General features: G+C 41.7%; 1 protein-coding gene across 6 annotated transcripts in view; it reads right to left on the bottom strand.

The window, feature by feature from the left end:
* IL1RAPL2 (interleukin 1 receptor accessory protein like 2) overlaps nucleotides 1-26,122 on the bottom strand; it is a 363,126-nt gene that overhangs the window by 327,448 nt on the left and 9,556 nt on the right. For 5 of the 6 annotated variants that reach the window (XM_065077816.1, XM_065077813.1, XM_065077814.1 and 2 more), the window contains one exon: nucleotides 23,309-23,409. In XM_065077816.1, the coding sequence (XP_064933888.1) occupies nucleotides 23,309-23,390 (82 nt within the window). In that variant the 5' untranslated portion in view covers nucleotides 23,391-23,409. Of the gene's footprint in view, nucleotides 1-23,308; nucleotides 23,410-26,122 lie in introns of those variants that run through there. The other variant, XM_065077817.1, reaches the window with a different exon arrangement.

Raw genomic sequence — 26,122 nt, 5'->3', positions numbered from 1 at the left:
ACCCCAGCTCACATGGGTAAACTGCCCAGCGATAACACAGGATTTAGAGGGAAACTCTACAAGGTTCCACTGGGCTGTTCATTATACCGTGAAACACCAGCCCTGGAGAGGCTCTTTGCCACAGACCCGAGTCCCTTCCCAGGGCATAATTCCCCTAAGTCTCATGCTCTGAAACAGGGGTCGAGGCAATGCTGGAGACATCAGTCCAGGTAGGCAGTCTGGCACTGACGGGCAATATTTTTGTCCCCCTCTCACAGGAATGGGATTACAAACTATTCTCTGGGGAAGATAAGGAGATGCCAAGGTACGTTTTATTCATTCTTTCCTTTTTTAATATAAGTGGTTAAGTGATTTCAGCCTCCAGACACTTCTTAGTCACTGTTGACTTTTATATATCCTTTCAGGGATCAGAAAGTTCATTGTTTCCTTCTTTCCCTGGGATGCATGGCAATAATGAGACAAGGAGCACTCAGAGGGCAAGCAACTACTAACAAACTGCAGTCAGGCTCAGGGCTACTCTGAGAAATTTTTGTTGCTTTCATTTTAGTCCACGCTCCATTCATAGCAGAGACTATTCCCACAAAAATACAGATCACTGGGATAAACAGTTTTCAGCAGCTTAAGGCAGAAGCAGAATATTAGGAAAAAAAGCATGTACATCTCTGGGGTGTGACAGATGGGGCATGCTCCAGTGTTACTAAATCCCATTCCCTTCCTTTCAAACAACTGCAGTGAGTCATTGTTATACTGTGCCACCCTGTCACAGTGTAAAAAACCTCACTGTAGTAACACTAACTATGGGTCACTCACCCTTCCCTCCATGTAAGCACTGCGTAGCAGGAGTATGCAGACAAACATTAAATCAGCTTTCCTCTCCGGGTACAAAGCTGTTGTCCTTATCTACAAAACCACTGCAGTAACCCAGAAGCAACTGACGTCTGAAGTGCTTCATTCCGATGGGGACAAGCCTAGAACAAGTCACCACTGCTCAGGCTGTTCATAACACTCCTGAAGAATTTTTAATTTCTCTCCCAATTTGAAGGACTTAATACATTAACTACAGACTTCCCCATCAGCCCAGTTACAAATCCCCCAGTCACTCCATGGTCCTCAAATTGTTAATTACTAGTCCACACCTGTAAAAACTGTGGTTTTCCCCACCAGCAGGTAGACAAATCACAGCTAAACACACAGGATGCTCCCAAAGATGGGCTCAATCCTCTGCATAGGATTGCGCAGATTTGAATCACTGCATTTACTAATTAATTGTCCTTCCACTACCAAGAGAAAACACCCACTATCAGAGTCCAGCTCTAAGAATCTACTATTCTTATTTGTCCATCCTGATTCATATACCAAAGAGATGAGTACTAAAGAAGACATTCTATGAGGATCTTATACTTTTAGTTATTTTATCACAGCCTTCTTGTACCCTTTTTTGGATATTATTACCCTGGAGAGTATGCTAACAACCTTAAGTTGCTGACTAATTAAATTCTGGTATACTCCAAAGCCAGTTTTCACACACTAATTAAATTTACAGGCAGTTAGATTTGACAGGTACTACAGTATCTGCCAGCGTGCCTTCATAATTGGTTAAATGATTAACTCGGAGGCAGCAGGCCATGCCCAGGCCGGCAGGGAAGCACTCGGCAGTGGAGCTGCCCCAGGAGAGCAGCAGTCAGCGACCCTGTGCCACAAGGAGCTGGGGACACATGGGCGCTCTCTCCTGAGGAGAAGGCAATGGGCTGCAGTGTTGGGGAGCCATCTGAATTTATGCCCAGACCTGGCCCTTAAAGGACAGCAGAGGTCAGGCAGCGACAAGTATGGGGTGCCCTGTTTACCCCTCCTGCTACCCCAGAGGTGGGCAGCAAAACCCCCGAGAGGCACGACCGCCTTGGACTGCCGACAGCATCCCTCACCCCTGGCTCTGGAGACTTGCACCTCAGGGTAATTTCAAAAGGCAAGACAAGCAGCAGGGCACAGATACCTGTGCCCAAATCCCTCTGGAGCTGCCATTGCTACGCTGCTGTTTGCCATCACCAGCAGCCATACAAATCCAACTCCGCTCCCGCACTATCACACCTCAGGCCCCCTGCAGACGAAACATTCATTTAGCAATCTATATGATTCGCAATGTCAAACGCCTCTCTGTTAGTTCCCTTAGGACAGCTGCTCTTGCTATTTCATCTGTTAAATATTTCCAGAACCCAAAAGTCCTCAGGGAGAAAAGCAGCTATTTTGACTAACTGCTCCTCCTCCTCAACTAGTTACTGTGTTAGCTTCCTCCCACTCAAACACCAGGAGTTGATTAAGACATATGGATTATCTCAACACTACCAAGAATTTCAATTTAGAAAGTGAAATATTGACATTCTTAATATCACATTCCTCTTTCGCTGAGGAACCCTTCCTCACATTGACACCAATCCCCGCTGCAACACACAGCGTCACACAGACTGCGATCCAAGGGCTAGGCAGACAGCTTTTTTACATGGTTTTTGGTTGAAGTTGCTGATGGAGTCAACCCAACCCAACATGTGAGGTTTTCTTAATTTTACTGAGAAAACTACTTACAAGTGACTCTCATTCATGGAAATCTTCGGGTCATAAAAAGAATTATTCATTTCCACATGAATTTAGAATTTTGTTTAATGGTCTTCTGCCTTGATTAAAGATTATTTTGTAGCATGTTGGGCCTCTTTTGAATGTAACAAAAACACCACACACAAAAGAAAAGCCACAAAGGAAAATTCTACACTTGGAAACCCCTCATTTGGAAATCCTTCAGGAACACATCAGTCTGAAGTAAAATCTAATTTCCCATATGTAAAAGCTTTGTTTTGTTCTAAGCAGAGGAAAGGTGAGGTTTTGTTTTCAGCTGGAACAGAAACTAAATTTAAGGTGTGCAAAGTTTCCTGTTAAACAGAAATCCTCAGTTTGGACTGGCTCTGCTGGGGTCCTACCATCTCCCATACAGCAGAACCACCAGTATACCCATCCACTCTTGTTGGCATCTCATTTCACCAAGTTTCTGTTTAAGATTGATGGCCATAAGCTGCAGTTATGTATTTAACCAAGTCAAGAAGAACATCACAGTGAACCTCACTGGCCTTTTATATAAATCTCAAAGTACTGGGCAGATGTATTTAAATTAACCAAGTGTGATAAAACCACAGACTCTCAGATGCCGGTCCACATTTAGATGAGTGTTCCATGACAAAGAAGCACTTCTAAAGGAAAAATGTGGGAACTGCACTAGTGCCATTGTGCACATCACAACATGCATTTACCAGTGTCCATAAAACTCCAAATTTCAGGACTTCAAGGAGGTATAGGGCAGGAGACAGGCCACTTGGCTGACCTTGTAAGAGGATTCACATAAAGCCCAAGAAAGCGGAAGGAAATGGAATATAATTTTATGCTTTTGACAAATCATAAATAAGTAACCACTAGGTAAAGCATTATTTTAGGCAAGAGACAACAAGGTTTTGCAAACCTCTGAAAACGTCTCAACCAGGATGACACCAGGCAGGGAAAGGCCGCTATCCTTATTGGTAACCCCCAGCATCCTAGATTTAAGGTCTTTGGAGGCAAGAATCAAAAAATATATCTATATCATGACAGCTACAGATTTCTGGAAGAAAGAGTTCCTACCAAACACTAATTTAGATGCACCGACACATAAAACAAGCCACAGTCTAAAATGGGTTGTGCAGCTGCCACTCCTGAATACTTCACATGATTCAAGAGTATTATTATGGAAGAGGGAGTTAACCCCAGAGACTCTCCATTCACCAGCAACCACCCTCATTCCTCAACATTTTGAGACCTCCCTCGGTTTAAGCAGTTTTAGTTAAGCCTGTTGCTCAGCAGTTCTCAAATTAACGCCAACCTCATCTCTGTTTTTAATCAAACCTGTGTGAAGAACCTTCTGTTTATTCTATACAAATACCAAAAAAACCCAAGGAATATACACCCATTTTTCAGAAACCAGAGTGACAGATAGCAAAAGAATCCAGGCCAGAAGATAACCTTGTCTCAAAACAGTTGCAGCCATCACCGCAGTCTCCAGCACTCAGGAAAGAAAACTCATCTTACTGACAAAGCTTTTTTACATCTCAACTCCACCAAGGAGAGCTGTAGGACCCAGAACTGCTTGTAGCTGACATTTCTAGGGCTCTGCACCACCGTTTCTGAGGCAGTCACACACAAAAGAGGCAAAAGTGATTGAGATGCTTCATGTATTGATGCCAGCCATTGGTTTGCAATCAGTGAACCAAGAGAAATACACATTGAGATGTACTGAAACAAACAAACAAGAAACAAGCCTGAGGCAAATAAAAGAGGCTATTATATATTAATTATATTCTGGTTTTGGTTTCTGCCTTGAATAGCAGCTATATGTTGAAATTCAGCAAGCGCTCACCTCAGGTACTGCAGAAATGTGCGAGTCAGCCAAATGACCTCCCAGCATCAGGCTCAAAGTCTTCAAACACGAGAGAATCTTGCTCGAGGCAAAGAAGCAGCATTCATCCTTGCTTTGCTGATGCAAATCCTCTTTACCTTGAGAGCAGTCCCTCGGCTTCAGCGGTACTGCCCATGAGAGCGTTGTGGCGAGACCTTTGCTCTCAAGTGCTGCTGACCCACCTCCAGCACGGCTCTGCCCGGCCCCCCCACCAGGTGATGATCAGACACCCCCGGCAGCACGTTATACCCATCTCTGCCCAGGGGCAAAATGACCCCTCTCAAGGGCAGGTGGCAAAGACTTGGAGCCAGAGCTGCCAACTCCAACTTCAGGAGTCCAGCCCTGCCTCGAGGCAAGTCGGAGATGACAGAGAGCAAAGCCCAAGAAAGCTGCGCTGCAGAAAGGGCTTTGCTTTTCATATTCAGTACATTTTACTGAGATGAAAACTGACACTAGGCTGACAAGAGCATGACCCAGAGAGCCTCTTTAGCTACATTACAGGGACTCTGTGCATTTTTAATTGTAATCTGCCCCTTATTTGTGTTTGCCAGCAGCCTGAGGGGGGCATACAACATTGCTCACAAAGGCAGGTGGGGATTCTGAATTATCCTGAGCTCTGGGCACTACAGCATCTTTCAGTTGGAGAAGTTCTGTCCTGATGGTGCCTGCAGCCTACATGCACGCAGCAAAGCCTGCAACCCAAGGTTTCTCCCTGAACAAGCAAAGTCCCTGCTACTACAGAGTTTAAAAAACCAAAAGGTCTGAACGTAGTCTGGAAACACAGGAGGAATTCAGTTGCTTTCCCAGCTCCTTTTTGTACTTAGAAATGAGCTTTTACTGCACAACTGCTTGACATTTTCACTTCTAATCTCTGTATCTCTCTGCTCTTCACTGAGTGAGCCCATTTCTCTGGCACAAGTCCACTCGCTTCGTCCACCAAGCCCAGTTTTTTTCCCTCCACCTCTCACCAGTGTAGAGTTTGGAAAGACAAAAGTTTGACAAGTCCTAGTGGCATCCAGATCCCAGGACTTCCCTGGTGTTATATGGGCTGTTGTAAGCGCCACAAGCTGCCAGAGTCCCCCTGTAAAAAACAGAGTCCTGTACACAATCAGAGGACGACTGTGGCAACCCCAGTTTGCTGCACCTGGATGAAGAGAGGCTCTGCAGCCATCGAGGCCTTCAGAAGTTTCAAAGGATTTGGTCATCACTTCGTAATTTTGCCATATAAGCTTTTTTTCCAACTTCTGCATATTTTCCTTGTTCTGCAGTTCTCAACAATGTTTTTCAAGGAAAAAAAAAAAAAAGGAAAAAATAAATAGCCCAGGCTCCAGGCTAACTGGGAGCTGTTTGTTCACCTTGGTTAGCGTTGCGCTCAGCCAAAGCTCCCGTGTTCCCAAATGCAAGCTCCCCTCTGCTCACAAGGCGCCATGAGGACATGGCCCAAGATCCAAAGCCAGGCTGTGAGGAAGAGCACACTGAACGAACAACCCACTCTCCACAAGTGCCGCGGCTCTCTGCTATCCAGCTCCTGAGTCCTGGCAAAGCTAGTGGCTTTGCAAAACTTTTCACTCTCCTCTCCTCCTCCTCCCTTCCCTCACCCATCATGCAAACACACTCTACTCTTGCAAAGAACCTCAGCTTACTCTTTTATATAGTATGTAGCATGCCTATTTTTTTGCTCTGCTTTGGTTATTCTTTTCAGCAGCTGAATTGAATCTACACTGCCAAAGCTCAGCGAGCGTGTGCAGAAGCCCAGGAAGCCCTGTTTCCTGAGAAACAGCTCCCAGCACAGACAGAGGCTGTGAATGAGCCGGATGCAGCTCTAAGCATGTACACAGATCCTGCAAACCCCTGTATTCCACTTGTTATGGTATCAGCCTTTCAACATATGCCATATGTACCAGGATGCAATATTGCATACTTAGTCTCTTTTTTCTTTTCCAGTTATACTACAGCTAAAGAAACCCACCTCATTAAAAGTTTAAACCTCTAATTCTGAATGCATACATGCCTCTCTCTTTTAAAGAAATCATCCTACCCATTTTCTTTTTTTTACTTAGTTATTCCAGTATGCAACACTTTCATCATCCACCAGCATAGAGAAACTACAAAGGTTTAAGAAAGCCCTATACACTATGGTGCATTTTATTATTCAAAGGCATATGAACACGGATCAGCAAATGAGGTGGTACTATCTCCTCATTTAATGAGGACAGACCTCCCATCCTAGGTAATTCTTCTTGCCCAGAAAAACAGCACATTTGTTTCTTCCCCAGAGGGTGAAAAACAAAAATTAACAATAAGCTACAGCAAACAAATCTGAACTGACTCTCAGCAGCAGCAATCAGTGCATGACAATCTGTGCTCACTTTCTAGGCTGCCCATCCCATCACGGGATGGGGGAGAGGGGCATGTGTGGGTACAGGGACCATGACAGGGCTTCCAGGTGACCCTCTGGTACCTGCTGTCATCAGAGAGCCCCAGCTGTGCTCACCAGAAGCAAAGAGATGAACAGGAACTTCTCTTCATTTAGGTGCTGGAATTTTAAGTAAAGCTCCCAAAACTCCCCAAGGCGTATGGTCGCCTCCATCAAAGGAGGCCAGTGAGCATGACTGATAGTTTGATTTTCAGTGGTGCTTGGGTTCTGCAGCGCTCATCAATTGCAGTGCAAGTTGTAGGTGCTCAAGGCCTATTTTTTCTCAAAGGGTATTTTAAACATATTGCAGTCAAGAAGAATTGGGAGCTACAGTTCTTTGAAAGGTATGAAAGCCTTCAGCACTTGAAGTCACATTGTGAATTTTTTTCCTCCTTTTCTCCCCAGTGTTTTGCTTTCTGGTTCAGAAAAGATGACAGGAACACAGGAGATGCCCATTTCATTACAGAAATTAAAAAGAGGAGATACAACAATACATGTCCTTGGAGAGGAACACAAATAATACAGGGAGCCTCCGGAAAATTTACAAAACACAGGAAAAACCCACAGTCTCTCTAGAATGTGCAATCATTTTCTTCCATTTCCCACAGGAGAGGGGAACCCACACCATCATTTCAAAACCCCAATCTATCCCCTCTCTAAAGAACCCGTTTAATTAGAAGCAAACTTTTTTTTTTGTTATTACTGCTAGAGATCTCTCAATGAAGTCCTCTCTTTGTCAACGCTGCAGAAATCAAATAGTAAAACTGCATTATCCATTAAGAGGTTTTGAGGTTTATTTGTTTACACAACAAGAATTACTTTTACATTTCTAATTAGGTAGCTTTTAACTAACATACAGGGAAATCACACCAGCATATAAAGTCTTGCTATCAGCGCAATCTTATTAAAAGGAGAGCTTAAGATTTTACTAAGAACAACAAATTAATCATGATAATGTGGTTTTAAATTATCAAATGCAGAAGTCAAGGGGGCCTTTTTAGAGTTCTTTGAATCAACATGTTTTCTCTAATGATATCAGAGTTCTAACACAGGCTTCTGTAAGAGAAAAGCTTTTTCAAATTCTTCTGGCATTATTCTATATATGAAAATCTACGAGGTACACTAAATTAAGTTGAAATTACATTATGTGTAGTCATTCTTCCACTGTTACACTGGGAAAATAACAGCTCTAGTATTCAGGAGGTGCCAGAAAGCCTTTAACCCTTTCTGAGCAAACACGGCAGAGTAATGCTGGCTGAGGTCTAACAGGTCAGAGACCCCAAATCCAAGGAGACCTCAAGTGCTTTATCCTCATTCTGTGATCCCCTGCACAAGAGGTTTTCTTACACAGTTTTCCACTACAGTGCATCACCACAGAAGTGAACTTTGACATTTTAAAATCAGCTGCATTAAACATACACACTTTTTTCGACCCTTTTTTTCAGGTTACAAGTGTGTTTCAATGGAGTGTTGTCAGTATGGAGAGACATGAAAGTCAACAGACCAAAGGAGCACGTTAGTGGTGCCTTTGGAATTGCATATAAGAGTAATGTGTGACTGTGCCAAAGACCACGGCAGAAAGCAGCCATAGGGACTTAATAAATCCTTCCTGATTTGGGAGCTCTTTGCTATCTGTAGAAGGCTGCCATATTTTATTTCGCCAGCTGGCAACACAAACTACATGGACTTGGAGTCAAACTGTGAAAGTTGTAACCAAATGCAGACTAGATGACTAAATGCAGGAAGAGAACTTAAAACAGAAATTAACAGAAAACTACGTTTCCATTATTCCGGAAAGCATGAACCTGTATTTCCTGCATCTGTTAAAAATGCTCTGCTCCCATGACTATTCCATTCACATCAAATAAAACAGCTTGAACAAGGTAATGAACCCAGGATGGAGCAAACTTGGGTTCCAGAAGATTGTTCTGCAGTCTCAGTATGTGCTCTGAGGAAGATCCCTCCAGAAGAGCTGTCGGTGGCCTTCATTGGCCACAATGATAATGGGAAATTATGGAGATCTGCAGCCTGCTATTTCCACCAACAACTCAGAGGCATCCTTCACACATGGATGCTGAAGCACAATGAATTTGTTCAAGACAAAACTAATTTGTACTAGCTATTTAAGAGTATTCCTGCTTTTGCTTTACACAGGGAGATGCTACCATTTTAGCAGCATCCAGCCATAATGCTCCAAGAACTAATGCACAAACCCCTCATTACACAGCACTGGCTCTTTCCATCCCAACGGGCTGTCTCTCTCAAAGAAGCACCATTAAACATATATATTATAGATATGTTTGATGCTGCAAACTGAACAGTAGAGGACTGAGATAGCCTGACCATGTGTTTAGTAGCCATCTCATGCTTTTTCTTGCAGAAATAAGTTAATTTGTGCATTCAGTCAAGCAAGTGATAGAGAATAGTAGCCACCTCACAGCAAAAGAATTACCAAACAATCTTGATCCACAGTGTAGTTCTTTGCCACTCTAATCATCATAAGTCCGTTAAAAGTTAATCACAAACAATATCAGTAAAATAATTGTTTCTGAATTTATAAAAAATAGTCCTACTAGGAACTGCAGCATTTCCGCTCTTCTGTACAAAGTGATCCTAATGTCTATAAATAACCTTAATTAACATTCTAAGAGATTAATATTTTCTCATTATCACTGTGAGTTCAAACAAGTACTTTAGGACAGGTTGTGGCCCTCTAATTAGCACTACTAAAGTATTTCTGGTCCTTCACAGAGCTGAAGCACTCAAAAGCTCCAGTCAAATAGAGAACAGAGACAATGCCAGTCCATGAGAACTTACCGTTTAAATGAGTCAACAATTCCAACCTCAGAGGTAATTTTATCACCACACGTACTTGACAAAAGATAGCTACTTACTGATATAGTCATGTTCTGGTTTACAATTTCATTTAGCTTTCCAGTTGCAAAGGCAGTTTCACAGAAAAAGCTCGGCTGGAGACCACCACAGTTTTGTTTCTTTATATCATATCTAATTGAGAAGGTTTCCGAGGATAATCATTGTTGGGAAGTGTATTGATTTGCTTCTAAGAATCTTAAAGATGCTTGAGGAATTGCAATTGGGAGTTGCCCTCAAAGGATCTGTCTTTGAATAATAGCAGTGGTGTATTACTTCTCTCTTGTGGGCTACAAAACTTCAATTAAAATTCAAATTTCGTATTTTCTTTGGATACGATACTGTGGTATCCAAATGGATTAGCATTAATTGGCCTTTTCAAGTGGATACACGGAAGGAATTGGCACAGCATACCTGAATTCAGCCTACACTAAACTATTTGCTGGTTGTTTAGTCAAACTACAGCCAAGGTGTCATTTTAAGGGAATTTTTGCTGCTACACCTACCATATGGACAGGCTTGACTTTTATTAAAATAAAGAGCCAGGTCCCTACAAAATCCACTGCAGCGCAATTGTCATTGTGATACAATCTCGAAAAAGCAAAGGTTTTTCCTGGGGATTTACTGTGATACATTTATACTTCTCTCTCTCTCCACTTACCCACTGCAACACCTGAGGTAGAAGCAGGAGAGGGAGCTGTCAGAGGCTACTGTCACTGATAACTGGGTTTCTTCCCACTTGTGTTCTCACCTCAGCAATTCGTGGCACATATCAAATTATACCGGCAGGGAAATTTCAGCTTCAGAATGCTTCAGATTTACAGAGTACAAACATCCATTAAGTACTCATTACTTAAATGATAATTGCTGGCCATTTGTATGCACAATAGTCTCAGTCTGGAGGCAGGGAACGTGCACGGAGACCGGCTCTGCAGCCATCACACAAGCAGGGTCAATGGGAGGTTCCTTGCAGCAAGTGCCAACACAACCGGGCACCATAATAAGAACTGTGTTGTTATAGGCTAAATGAGTATCTCTGCTGCTTGATCCTGTGGGTTACGAGGTAATTAGCTTCTGAATAACTGAAATCAATGGTTGTTTTTGCAGAATCACACCAAATAAGCAGAAGCTTAGCACACAGAAGGGAGAAACAGCCCCACTGCTACACAGTCATGTTTGTTAATTCCTAGTTTAATGCCACCAACTTCAATAGCTTTACAGCAGGAGAAAAAACCACACAGCCTAAGGTTACTAGTAAACCCTCTCCAATTACCATGCAATTTGAAAGCAAAAATGAAGTACTGCTCTTCCTTCTTCAACACCTTCACTGAAAAGCCCTCTTTGCTTCCAGGACTGCATACACTGTCATCTTTGAACGGCTTATGGAATCCCACTACCACCAAACTCCTGGAATGTCCTCAGAAATCATGTCATTTGGTGATTTCCTGTCCTTGTAAACCCAAAACCCTCCCCACAGCTCCATCAAGCCAAATCTATAACCAAGTAAACATTTTAAAGTGTCTTCTTCTAAAGCCTTAGTCTTTCACACACGTCCTTGCAAAAAGCCTTCCCAGTTCTCTGTGCATGACTTCTATTCCATCCTCCCATCTGCCAATGCACCACTAAGTTTCCAGCCATCCTTAAATGACCCCAGAAACACTGAATCCCACTGCCCTAGGGCAGTAAGTACATTCCACTGTTTCTTCAAATTTTTCAGGTTCAAATATTCGAGTTCCACAAAATAAACCTTGTTTCATGATAGTTCTGCTCCCTCCAGTGCAGGGTGGGGAAACCACACACACTACCAAGGATTAAAGCTTGAGCCCAAAGCAGGACTTAAACTGCATAGTACTCTACCTCAGAGAGGATCAGGATTGTTCAAAACACTTGTGTATCACTAAAGCAACATGCTAACTATTAAAATATTATTCACAGACTAAATCTGTTCCTGATTTACCTAGTCCATGCTACTATTTTTAAAATATACTCCACAAAAACAAACATTAACTCAAAAAGATCTACCAAAACAGCACTGTAACTTGCACATACACACCAACGCAAAGACTAATCAAGCTGACACAGAACCATTCTTTTCAACAACAGCTTACACTCAAGTAATAAGACATCCAATCTATTAGAAATGAAAGACAGAGTGCAGCATCAGTGTAATTTCTACCTACCAGAAATGCAACAAACAGCTCTGTTGAGGGCTTGGTGAAAAAGCATGCACCAGAAGATTGTAACTAGCAGCTCTATTTAACTGCCCCTCAAGGAAGGTGTGAAATGCACCAAGTTTGTAGAGAAACAACATGGGAAACAATAAATTCTTTCATCAGAAATTGTTTAGCACAGTTTGCAACAAAAGCATTTGAGCAGTGATATGAAAAGCAGCTAAACAAAGTGTAACTGCATAGGAGATCTAACTGTGGCTGTTTGGGGAAGAACTGAGGGGGCCTGATTTCTTGCCCAGCCCAGTCCTAATGGTAAAAGTCTCTTTTAAGAGGAAAGCCAATATGCTTATGAATTCATAGATGGGTTGAGGAATCTCACTGCTCACAGCCAAATGCATTAATGGACAGCAGTAATTAAAAGCTGGGCTCAGACTTCGCTCAGGCAAAAAAGAGACTGCCCGAAGGAGGGATGGAGCAGTTCTCCACTCAATGAGGGACATGGGATAAGAAGCAGAGAGTACATCTGTCGTTTGAAAATGAACTCATGATTATTTTCATCTCTGCTTTTACCCTACAGCTTTGAAGTTGGGGGACCCCAGGGTGGCTGGGCAGGACAGTGGTGATGTCCCCACTCACCCACTGCAAGGGGCCTCTTCCCCCAGCCCAGCACTTTCCCTCTTCACTGGTGGGTGATTTCTTCTCTTTCTATCCACTATCATTTGCAGGAGGAACTCAACTCATTCAGAAAAAGCCTTATTTTGAACAAACTGTTTACATGCTGCATACATAAAAACAGAACAAAAAGCAAAAAACTATCTATATTCCAAATAAAAATTATACTCTGAATACATCTCTCCCTCTAGGCAATTATACGGGTAAATTAGGTACTGAACAAATGAAATAGTTATTGTAAGTCCCTTCTTGCAATACAGAAACAGTAAATTACTTTGAGTATTTATCATAATCTGTTATCTGCAGGAAAATGTGAAAACTAAATAAGTTTATGGAAATGCATTTACCTAATAATATTTACCAAATGACACTGTTCCCTCTGCTGCTTGTAGCAAACTCAGTCACAGAGACTAAGGACAGGTTTGCCTTATTAATACAGCTGCCTGTGTATTTTAAATATCTTAGAGCACAGTACCATCTGTGTGTATTCTACTAATGAGCTACTTCTTAGACCAAGGAAGGCCAGCCAGCCAACACCGATTACTCAGATGGAGACTGCCTAATTTTTAAGCAATTAATGAGCTCATCTCTCACTCTACATAGAAGCTTCCTCCTGGCATATTACAGTGTATCCTACTCTAAAGAAAGTTTCTCAAAGAAGAAAAGCGAGGAACATGACACAGCCCAGTCTAACTCCTTAGAAGAGAGCCCAAACCCCATGTGTGGGACACAAGGTTGAGAAACCCCTGCTGGGACCACCCTGAGCAGGGCTGCATCGCTGCTTCCCAGGGAACAGCATCTGCAGAGGGGGTAGCTCAGCCCTCTCCCTCACTCCAGACGCTTTGGGGCACTAAGATACCTTCAACAACACCTCAAAGGATGGAGTGGAAGAGCCAGCACCACGGTTACACAAGACCTTCGATGGTTCTATTCCCTCTCACCTCCCAGTCATTCAGAACAATCTGACAGTGACTGTCACCAAATGCTGCACAGCCCCACAGCTGAGGATCACCAGCCGAGGATGCTGTGCGCTCAAGAATCACTGCACGCTTCGCGAAATGACTGACTGCTCCCATCTCATCCCTTATCTGATTGATGTGATTTTAAAAGGTGAGCCTTAAGGGGCTATTAGATTATGCAAAAATAGAATTCCCTCTTTTGCCACTAAAGACATATTTCTTAATAACCTAAACAAAGTTTCAGGAGATCAAAATTACCTTTTACAGCTCCCTGTTGGAAAGCACTGTAGTAAAGCATAGAACAAGTATTGAATTATCTCTGTAATTACATTGATAATGCACAACTTTCATGTGCACAATAAAACCACTACAGGAGATCTGATTTTACAAGTATATTACATCACGATTCTGAAAGGGCAATCCTATGTGCAGGAAAGGCGCTTGTCTTGCACAAATCTGTAAAATACGCCAACTCCAATCATTGCACTGACACTATTATAGAGAAGAGCTTTTACCCAGCAGCCCTCAGCAAGCAAAACACTGGCCTCCCTTGAGGATGCTCATATTTACACACCACTAAGAGCCTGAATGTAACATTTCAACTTGGTTTGACATTACCGAGTAATTCCACAATCACACTGCAGAATTTGCATTTTTTTAAGTTCTCATGACTGAGGTACCCAGCATTTCAGTGCTGGGGGCAGGGGAGGAAACTGTTCCCAAAGACAGCTACTAATTCCTATAGCACATCAAGGGTTTTCCTCACTACAAGATGAAGCAAGTTGCTGACACATTCTGCAAAAGACTTCACACAAGTGTGCTGTCCAGCCAACTGTTCACTTGGGATCTGTGTCCTGCAGAAAAAGCCATTAATTACAGCTCTTTATGAAGGACAGCAAATGGAGCAGTTCATTTGTAGACATTTCTGAAACAGGATTTAATAAAGACCCTCTCTTCATCATTTGAGCTTTATACTTTCCCCATGTAAGGTCCCCAACAGTTGCAGCCAGGCATCCCAGGTGACTGGATTTAGGTTTCATCTCTCATGCACTAAGTCAAAGGCATGTTCTGCAGTTGGAACAAAACCATCTGCAATAAACACGGAATGATAAAGAGCAAATTTAATCATCCAGTCCAGATGAAAAAATCATAATGCTGTAAATAATACGATGTAAAATCATGGTGAATAAGAATTATGTTGACCTACATCAGAAGTCAGCCAAAAAGCTTCAGCTTTCAGTCTGCTTCAATAAAGCTGAGACACTCCTAAGTGCAGTTGCCACTGTAGCCCCCTGATTTGCCTAAAATTACAGATGTCATTTTGAATAGAAATATTACATCCAAAATGTCATTAGTGATACACATCCTAATTTATTTTCTTATTTTTGATTGTCTAAAACCACATGATTATTCACACCTCTCTGGCTTTATAAAACAGGACAAGATTTTCAAGGTCACATCAAAAATAAGTAATAGACTCAAGGGCTCAAACCTACAATAATTATTTTCTTGGCTTGAGTTTCAAATGTGTTTTTCTAAACCATAAGTACAAGAGCAAATGGATTTCAGAAATACTTTTAAATTGCTTTATTTTCTCAACAAACCGTACTCTGCCATAGGAGCCTGCAACCAGAAAGGAAGCAGCAGGTGCAGAAGGTGGTTCCCTTTCACCAGGGAGCTCTGCCAGGGAGCAGTGCCGATGGCTGCAGATCCGCCTCCAGCCTGGGAGCCGAGGAAGCCTGCAGGATGCCCTGGATCCATGGAAGTGCCCTCACACTCTCAGTTTTCAGAGATTTGACATGGCCAACTTCTTCCCATCAGCAAATCTCAGAAACAGTAGGGTCAGACCAATACTTGTTCGAAGTCTTCCAGCTTCTTCATCCAACATCCGTATCAAGGACCTCAGAAGTCGCAGCGTTCAGCTGCAGCTCCTGAATGCCCCAGAGACACAGAGCCTGGGAATAACCCTGCCTTTGATTCGCATTCCAGCAGTCTTCCATTGCTTATTAAATGTATGCATCTCAGGGAATTCACTGCTCAAAATGAAATTGTGTGACTGAAAAAGAAATTCTGAGGAGCCCTATCCTGCAGAATGTGATTGTATTTCTGTATTTTACCATTAGCTCAAAGAGACAGGAATGATTATATCTCACATTACTCTTTCTCTTCCAGGCCCACCCACATATGTTTTACTCAACATGTAAGACAGCAGAAGTATGCATGAAATGGCTCTGCACAGTGATTCAAATAACCTTAGAATCACAGAGTGCATCAGCAAAACAAACAGCCTCATATTCATTCAATTACTCAATTACTATTTAATTTCACCTCTGGATTAACAGATGCATAAATCTCAGTAGATACTTTTTTAAAGGAATACTGATCATTCAAAGGTGCGAACCTGTCTTCAAATGAGCATCAAAATCCCTTCCTTAAAAAAAAAGGGGGGTGGGGGGAAGAGACTGGGAGTAAGAGTTTCCATAGGTCCTATGCAGCAAAGTTACAGTTTTGTGAATCTCAAATGTGAAGAAGGTTTAAAACAAGTCAAGCTAACAGAAATATCCTCACACTGCCCTCCTGCCTTGAAGGAAGAACCACACAGGGAGGCCAGAGCCTGGTTACCATGTGTCAGAAAAGCCAAGTGCTCAGGTAAGAGGCTTAACTTCCATCTAAGTCTCTGTCTTCAGTGGCAAAGCACTGGATGGTTTCATATCAGTACGTATTATAAGTACTAATCATGCTTCTTGTAGGAAAGAATCGATTGGCTTTGAAAGGGTTAGAGATTAATAAAGTGATAAAATGTTCACTCTAGAGGTGACACTACAGCTCAGATCAATTTGTTTTCAACTCCTAGATAGGCAATCACTCCTACTTTAGTTATAACAGTATCACAACAGTTTCACCCAGGTCTACGTACTAACGTTTGCACATATATGCACTGCACTGAAAAGAATTCCTTCCTTCTTCACAGGTCAGCAACTTGGAATACTTAACTCTGCACATCCTGAAACAAGAAACCTCTGATGTTTTTCTATATTAATAACCAACCTCTCCAAAGTTAAAATACCAAAAAAAAAAAAACCCACACCAAAAATACATCTTAATTCTCATTTCTGGCATTATTTCTCATAGTGATCCCAACACCTCCTGCCTCACAATTTTACTGCTTGCCATTTTCACCACTACATTAATGGTAAAAACAAGTAAGTAAAATGAGTTTCTGATACAATGTATCACAAGGACTAGCAATTTAAAGCTGAACTGCACTTCAAACAAGCAAGGTTCTGAAACAAAAGCAGAAAAAGTTCTTTAAATTCAGTGTACACAGATATGAAAAAGGGTATTAATATTCATACCTAGTTCAATCTAAGGAGCCTTATTGATGTTCCTTCAAATATATACAGCAGTCTGTAAAATCCCACGTAAACATGTATTCAGGTTACAAAACCCCAAGCGTACTTCAGAACTGTTCTTGGTCAGGAGCTGACACAAAGCTAAGCCATTATGTCAGAGATTCCCTATAGCTCCTATAGGTCTATATCCCCCTAAGTTACCTCCCAGCCTCTGCATCACCAAGAGATCCCAAACTGAGCAAACATTCATCTCTAGGACTAGCGAACAAGCTGAGCTTGAAAGCTCTGTTCTGGGTAACTTTGCAGCTGCATTATTTATATATATTTCAACATTCAGACAGACCTTCCAAAAATATTTTCATGAACAAATGGGAAACAAAGCATGCCAGAACAACTCTCCCTGTCCCTCAGGACAGTCAGTTTCAGAGTAACTACATGAACCTAGGACACAGCCTCAAAGTCGGCATACTACAAATACTGCAATAAAGAGCACTCTTAAAAATTCTGTTTAGGATCTTGAAGAAAACAAAGTAAAGACACCTTGATACACCATGGGTTTTATTTTTAAAGGCCTCATTTTGGGGAGGGGAAAAAAAAAATGTATTATTCAGTTAAAGGCACAGAGCTGGAAGATTTCTCAATCGTGACAGCATGTCTACTAGAGGTTCAGATATTACTAATAAACTCTTACAAGCTGCAGCTAGAGGTAGAACAGATATCCAAACAGCTGAAATGATGCTCATTGCAGAAGTGGAATATTATACATTTTTAACTGAGGAAATGACATTTCTTCCCTGCTTTGCTTATTTCCCCTACCCCTAAAGATCCTACCTTTCTGATCTACACAATTGTGGAACAATTTAATTGTGTACATTTATTTTATTCAGATACCGCTGTGGTTTTCTTTTTGGGAAAGGAATATTTCAGTATCAGCTCAATATTTTAATTGTTTTAATTATACATGAACTCATTTTAAATGAGTGTAATAGCTAAAAATTTCAGTGTTTAAATAAGTTCAATATTTAAACCCTGTCAGGTTGAGGTCACTAAAGAAACCCCAAACCTCTAGCAGATTGTTTCCTTTCTTGCTCTCCTCTATGCATTTCCCTTCCTCCCCACCAGCAAACAGAATGTCCAAGAGGTGCCAGCTGTCTCCCAGATAGGTCTGGCTGGCTGCAATGCCACTTTGTGTTTACGGGAGAGGAAACTGAGGCTGAGACTCCCGTGACAAGGTGCACAGACCAACAATGCTCCACCGCTCACTTGCTGGTAGCCCCCCGAGACCTGACCAAGCGCAGGTGCCCGGTTCCTTGCTTCCCGCTGATCCAAACTGAACAGATGGAGAGCAGCCGTGGACCCGTGAGCAGACTCGACCATATGCAAGAGGCACTGAACATTCCTGTACTGATGACAGCTTAGAACAACAGTGATTCCAACTCTTTTTGTTTGCTGGAGCTCTAAATAATTTACCATCTTCTGGGAAAAGTAAGAGATCAGCATGCACTGATTAGTGCTGCCAAGCTCCCGTTTTCTTCTATATCTGCACATTATTTGTGGGCAGCAAAAGCTGAAAGCCTCTTTTGCATCACTCGTATCTCAGAAATTCTGAGGGCTCATAGCTATGCATTTTACATCAGGGCCAGAAGTCAGCTCTTCAGGCAGATGCAATTGCAAACAGAAAGCAAATGGTAACTGTGACTGCTCATCCTGCAGCTTCTTTAGAGGCCCACTCCAGCAGGAGCAATGGGCATTTGAGGTTAGGGTTAGTGTTGTCCTCTAGGACATCTCACTCCAGGCACAAATCCATGAGTCACCTCTGAAGCACAAACACCTCCTCTTCCACCTATGTCACGATTTACACGGCCAAAGTGATCAGGGGACAATACTGGAAGACTGAGCTTCACAGAAGGGAGCCAAGGGAAATCCTAGGTTAGAGCACAGACAACCAGTAGGAAAGCAAAGGCCTCCTGAAACATCTGTAGCAGATCAGAGTAAGTTGTTGCATGACATATAAAAGGCAAAAAATACCAAGCCAATATATTAAAGCACTATATTTGCCCACTGCAACATCAATGAGGGAATTTGCCTATGTCCATACAGAGCACAGCATGATGCTAAGCCAAGCCCTCTCCCTCCCAAGCCATTTCTGACAAAGTCGGATGCAGGTAGAGGGTGATGGGGTGGGGTGGAGGGTGACAGGGTGGGGTGGAGGGGGGAAATCAGAGATGCACTTGCTCCTCTTGCATATGACTGCCTTTTGGGTGGTCCCAAGATAAAGAAGAGAAGGCCAGAATACCAGAGCACATCCATCTGACACATTACAGAGGACAAGACACAGAACTCTGGTTCTGTACCTTGGAGGATGTACCAGTGCCAGCATACCAGCCAGTTAAACTTGGTTAACCTGCAGAAAGACTACTACCAGCTCTGCAGCCAGCAGCCTCGTGGAAGCTTTGGGGATGTCCGCCCATGCTCCTCCACAAAAGGCTCCCATGACCTCTGGAGCTCCAGCATGCTGAGACAGGGTATTACAGCTCAGGAAGTAAATACAGCAATAAACGGCATAAATTATTCACTAATGGAATTATGTCTACCAAGTCAAACAGAATCTGTAACCTGAAAAATCTTTTGCTTAAAAAATGCAATGATATTTTAAAATTTGTTTTATATTGCCTGCTATGATTATTCAAAGCACTATATACAAAGGGCTTGGAAAAATAACTCACTTAATCAGATTAAAAGGAAATCACCTACCAGCTGGGAACCTAGAAGCTCCCACATCCTCAGTTTATTTGTATAACCTCCACTTGTAAAATACCATTTCTAGGATATCGCTAAGACTGCAGTACCAGCATTAGCTATTTGATCAGTTTCACTTCACAAAGCAGGCAAAAAGGATGACCTGCAGCTTTCAAAAAAGCTTCTTAACATTAAGAAATGCTTGTAAAACTTAAGTCAACATCGCATTCACACAGATGCTTGAGGCAAACTGTTCATTTCCCACCACAAACAGCAATCATTACTCTGTAGACATGACAGATTTCTTCTGGAGCATCTGGAAGTTGCCGCCTGTAAAGAAGAATCTGACTAGCATAATTAAATTAGCTCACCTATTTTAATTATTTTGGCTCCACATCTCAATTGAGAAGCAGCCAAACAAATTTGTCTTGCTCCTAGTTTCTGTGTCATTTTTGCAGCATTGCAAGGTGCTCTAAAAATCTATCTGTAGCCTGCACGTGCATTCCTGTTTGTCTTCTCCAAAAAGAAACACAGGCACCTGAATCTACAACAGAGGGCAAGTAAAGGCCATGAGACAAATCTCGTTCAGTTTTTCCCTTCCATGAGGGCTGTTTCTTCAGCAAACTTTAATTCTATGCTTGTAACTGGAGCACCATTTCACCACCTTCTGCTTGACATCTTGGATCCTCCACTCCTGACCTCCCCTTAGTGATTCTTGCCTGTTGCGCAGCCCCCTGTGTACTGTCTACATTTGCCATCTGGAGTTTTCATTCTCCCCTTGGGCTTCCATTCCTTGGCTTTGAAGGAGTATTTTCCCAGCAGCCTCTAAAGATGCCTTCCTACCCAAATCCTGTTCTCTTAAATGGAACTTCGGTTTGACTGGTAATGCCCTTCTGGACACTGGTAACGCCCTTCTGGACATTCTGCCCCTCTTTTGACTGCCTTGGTTTTAGCAATGCATTTACATCATCAAAAGACAACACCACACCTTCTCATTGCTCCACCCTAAGTCCTCTTCAACTGGGCTCTCTTTAGATTCTCCCTGTGCCTTACAGAAGATATATTCTGTTACGTGGTATTACACACATGCAAGTCAACTTCATAATTGTTCATGTACTTAACCCTAATCACAATTCTGGCCATTTATGCAATAATTCTACATATTGCTTGGGAAAATGCCAGTCTACATAAGTCAGCAAAGACACTGATACCCTGATTTTGCTGGTTTATTGCCCTAGTAGCCCAAATCTGCCTTTATCATCAGTGTCAGCACTTTGTGTGCACTGCTTCACACAGTTCTACATAACTGTCTGCACAATTTCCCTTCCCCTTTTAAGAATGCTCACCAGCTTAGACATCCCCATACCAATAGCCAGCAAGACCCAAGACTACAGCATCCATCCAGAAACTGCTGCAGGGATCCTGCCCACAGACTGTCATTTGGGCACCTCAGCCACTCCCCCACCCCAGCTCTCATCTGACTTCAGCCATTCTGCTGTTTACACTGCAGTGCAGCTGCCCACAAGCAAACATTAAGTTACTTTCCCCTTCCAACTCTCCTTTATCAAGACCGCAGTAAAAACCAAAAAACCATCCTGAACTACAGCACCAACATGCTACAGCTACTATTACCCTATCAAGCAACGTGGTCTCCTTGTTTCTACGTGCATTTGCCTGCTCCATCTGTTCACTATCTCTAATCTTCTACTTAAACAACAATACAAATAGTTAAAGTTCAGAGGCCTCTGGAGCATCTGTCTCTTCACAACATATAACATTTAGAGATGCCCCAAACAATCAAACAGTCCTTCATACCTAAATACCCTTTCAGAAAGGGAGTCAAATTATCAATTTTGTTCCAAGTGCTGAAGCCACAGAAACAGAAAACGTATTTCACACAAAATGTAGTGGAAAAAGAAAGAGAAAAAAAAAAATCAATAGTTTGCTCCACACAGCAACCCAAGACTCAGCACATATGACACAATGAATATTGAACTACCTGATCATGTACTTGCAAATAAACTATAATTTTACTTTATGTGCATTTTTCTGCACTGTCTTATACTCAACTTATACCAATGCAGTCAAATGAAAAGAAAAAGAACCAGCTATTTACTAGTGGGTTATATTTAGCAACAGGCAGTCTGACATATTAAAGCATTTTTCCCACCAGTACTCAACCTGAATTGATACTGTCAACACCTGCCAATAACACACAACATTCTGCAGTCAAAGAAAGCAGATTATAAACAAAAAAAAGAAAAAGACCCCCACACACACATGCTAAAATATAATTAAAGGTAAGCTACTAGCTGAGTGATGCTATAACCACAGGCATGTCACTTCTACAGATACGTACTTCTGATAAAGGAAATGCAAAGGCCCTTCCTTGCAGCCAGGTGGTGTTGTCTGGCACCAGTGAATCAAGGCTGCCCAATTATATAGATTATGGATCTCAAAAGGGTTCCCATCCAGGCCTGTAATAGCAGTTTTGAAAAACAGCAATACCATCGCCCTTAGCAGAGTTTAGATCAAACTCCACTGTAGCCAAATCTCGATGTCCCTGACTGCTCCCACAGGACACACAGGGCTCAGGGCACAATAACCACAACAAAAGGCTATAGAATAGTTCAATTTAGCAATACCCATTTATACTTTCTAGCCCAGCAGAAAGAATTCAGCCTAGCATCTGGTGGTCCTCAGAGTAACACTTCCTAGCCTGGCATGTGACACAGAATTCTTCATAATAAATGAATAACATAACAGAACAATAGCTTTTCTCCTCCTTTCTCAATAAATTAAAAAAATAAATTTAAAACTGGCCACACCATCTAAATTCAGTAATTCCTTTTCGCATCTGTATTACTAAAAGTGTTGGCTGATGATATTGAGGACCACGAGATCAACAGAAGCCCTCATACTTGTATGCATAGCACACAACTAGTGGGAAAAAATGACCAAGTTAACATGTAAGTTTAGAGGCACAACATCCTGCATCAGTTACCTGCCCAACACGCACGGCTCTAGCAGACTAACAGCACTATGCAGCACTGCACCCGACCCACCTGTCTGCCCAAAGCCCTTCCAAACTTGAGAAAGCCAAACGGTCTCATGAAGTCATCATTCCCTTTGAGGGGGAGAGCTGCATGGACTAGAAATCACTTCAGGTTCTAACACAGACGAAACACTATCCAGATTAACTGTCTATCATCCTGGAAGGAGATACTCTAATGTTTCTTTGAAGCGTTCTGTTACTATTAGCAGGTTTCAAAACCAGATGTAAACATAAACAAACACCCACTGTCTTCCACTGCCAGAATAATCAGAGATTATCTACCCAGGAAAGCTCTTCCCAGTTCACACTATGTATGATCACACACATGGCTGGCATGACTTTTTGGAAGATGCCCTTCCAATACACACAATACACATAAGGACATTTTTTAATAGCTTAAAGTCACATCAACAGAACATTACAGTCAGAAAATACATCCTGTAACATCTGGTAAGCAAACCACATTGGTTAGGACTTTTTTTCTTTTTTTTTTTTTCCAGAAGAGAACAAGAAGTATATATGCAAAACAAAAAGCAGATAAAATGCTTGATTGCATGAGCACTAGGTCCAGATTCAGAAGTAAAAATATTTTTCTGTGACTTACCAGAATTTCTCTTTGACACGAGCTTCAAATTCATGCTGACTACAGTACAGATCACAAGAACCAAGAGAACAAGAGGCTTCATCTTTCACTTTCTGTGACAGCTGAAATGCAAACATAGTATGAAGTCTGAATCACAGCTCTTCACTTCAACAAAGCAGCAGCTACAGTTAAACATTTCTCAAAGAACCATTACGGGGCAATGGCTTAATCTAGTGACTTCTGCCTTTATTTTTATGCAGAGGTAGGAAAACATAATGGTTCAAAGTAACTGTCTATGAATAATTTATCTCTGACTATCACACAAAAGGGTTGGGATTTTTTAAATGACACTATGAAAATATTATTTTGCTTAAAAAAAACACAAGACACGACTGTTTATTTGAAATAGGGTCTAATCTGGCAGATTTTTACATGTTATTTAAGGGGGAGACCCTGATGGTCATGATTAGTTTTGTCTCATACAAACAGTCCACATGCTTAAAGAAACTTCACATTGTTCAGAAAAAAATAAAGAGTAGGTTATTCATGCAATTCCTCTTAGCAATCTTGTTTTCCCACTGGTGACCTTGTAAAAGCTCCTACAATGAATTAATGCTATTCCAGAGATTTCTTCTATAAAATGAGGTAAAGACAGGTGAACAAAATTCAGATATCAATGAATACAGGTCTCAGGATTCTTATTAAAAAATTAATCTCCCCGATAATTTTACTACCTACTTTATATTACGTACATTAAAAATAAATAAAAATCTAGTTTAACACTGTATTTTTAATTTTATATAATTACTGGAACTAATTCTGCTTTCATTTACAAGTACAAGGTCATTAAAGAAAAAAAATAGCAAGAGCAAACTGAGGTAACTTATCTGCACCCAGAGGCAGAACAAATCTGAACTCAGCAAAGCCCACCTCTCTCTCTCTCTCAGTAACCAAGAAAGAGATGCTTAATTATAAGCAAGAAGTCCTCAAATATATGCTTAGCTTGAAGTCACAGGCCTTTAAGTGGCTTGATATTAATATATTTAGACTCCAGGAATTTATCTCCATATCTTTAGATCAGGACCCTTATTCTCCGATAAAGAGGGCAGTCATCTAAATCAGTACAAAATTATTATTTGCGCCAAAAGTCTCAGCAAATATTTTATAGCAGTTTCTTTTAAATGGGAACACACAAAACTGCCTGCACCAGTATTCAAAACAAAGACAAACAAAACAGACTTGTTCTTAAAGGCTGTCCCACAGCTGCCCCCAGCCCGCTCGCAGGCACCCTCAGCATCGGGACCAGCCCAGACCCCTGCAGCTCTCAACATTTGCTCCACATAATACACCAGCAAGAGGGGGCAACATCCCGCACTTCGCTGAAAATTATTCAGCTTAATTTGAGTTTATTACATCAAATATTCTTCCCTTGTAATTTTACTACCAGCCTACTGTTGTGTGAAGAAAATGTAAAGAACCACGTACAATCTTTTACACGACGGCAATTATACTGCTATTCAATTATTTCAAATTTACCACTTACAGCTGAAGTTTTCCCCCTCTCACCATACTGTGAGCTATAAATAGGCAGTGGATCCCCCCCACACTCAAATTCTATGTTCCCGTGGGCACTTTATGCCTATTGATTCCCCACGGTAACTATGCTAAAAGAGTTTTCAAGGAATAACATGCGCTGAGTAGTGTCTGACAGTGGTTAGTGGCAGAATTAGTATTCACTCTTCCTTAACCTTTCCTCAGAGTACCAAAATCCTGAAACAAGTAAGGCCATCTTGACAAGACGGATTTTTAAAAAGTAATTAAACTAAATCTTTTGACAGATAATTGTAATGATGATGTTATGCTAGGATGATTTTCAAGTGTAGCTTTGCAAATTACTTTCTCCACTTTCCTCCCTTCGGTTATTACAGCTGAAGTATGTAACTCCTGGGTCTTTTTTCATGTGGGTGCCTCCATCCCCACCTCAAACGAGCTATGCTGCATTAAATACACTTTGAAATTCAAAGCAAGTTCTGCTTGCCAACATTCATGCTAGACATAGGGGAAAATTCTTGGTTCTGTCAGCACTGATAGAAGCCCTCACCAAGGCAGCCAGTCTCTGTACTTGGGGGGAAAGACAAAAATAAAACCAACAACAAACAAACAAAACCCCTCAGTAAAATACAGCAGGAAAAAGATAAGAAACTACTCCACCACAGTCATTCACAGCCTAGCCCAGAGCCTCAGCTTGTCACATCTGACATAACTCCACTGAAGCTGGCATAAAAATACTCAAGAGTTTGAGGCGTTACCTTCACCGTCCTAGACATCCAACCAGAAGAAGATAGGATCAGTCACACCAGTGTGACCAGTGGGTCAGCTGGTTAGTGTCCTGAGACAACAGACAGCTGTAGATAACAAGGCTGTTCAAACTGCCATATCATAGATCATTTTTTTAAACATACAATTTGACAAAGAATGCAAGGTACAGTATAAGATGCATTTCCCCCAGAAGAATGTCAAGCAGCCAGAAGGAAAGTTGTGTTCAAGACAAAGTCTCTAAATTTGCTCAGGAGAAGACTTCTGGGGCTGAGCCTGCCAAGGCTCCCATCATGTCTTCCGGTGGCACCAGTCTCAACTCCCTCCTCCAGGCCATTCACCCCCTTATCAGGCAGTGATAGGATAGACTAGAACCTCAAGACAATCCTGTGCTAGACCTACTAGCACTTTTGGAAATAAATATGTAGGAAAGTGTCTATGATCTGATGAAAAACATGAATAAAAATGTTCTAGCTTGAAGAGATATGAGATGGGATAAACCAGTTAACATTCAATACC

The sequence above is a fragment of the Columba livia genome, chromosome 12 (genome assembly GCF_036013475.1).
Source record: "Columba livia isolate bColLiv1 breed racing homer chromosome 12, bColLiv1.pat.W.v2, whole genome shotgun sequence".
In the NCBI taxonomy this organism is placed as follows: Eukaryota; Metazoa; Chordata; class Aves; order Columbiformes; family Columbidae; genus Columba; species Columba livia.
This window is presented reverse-complemented; position numbering and strand designations above follow the sequence as displayed.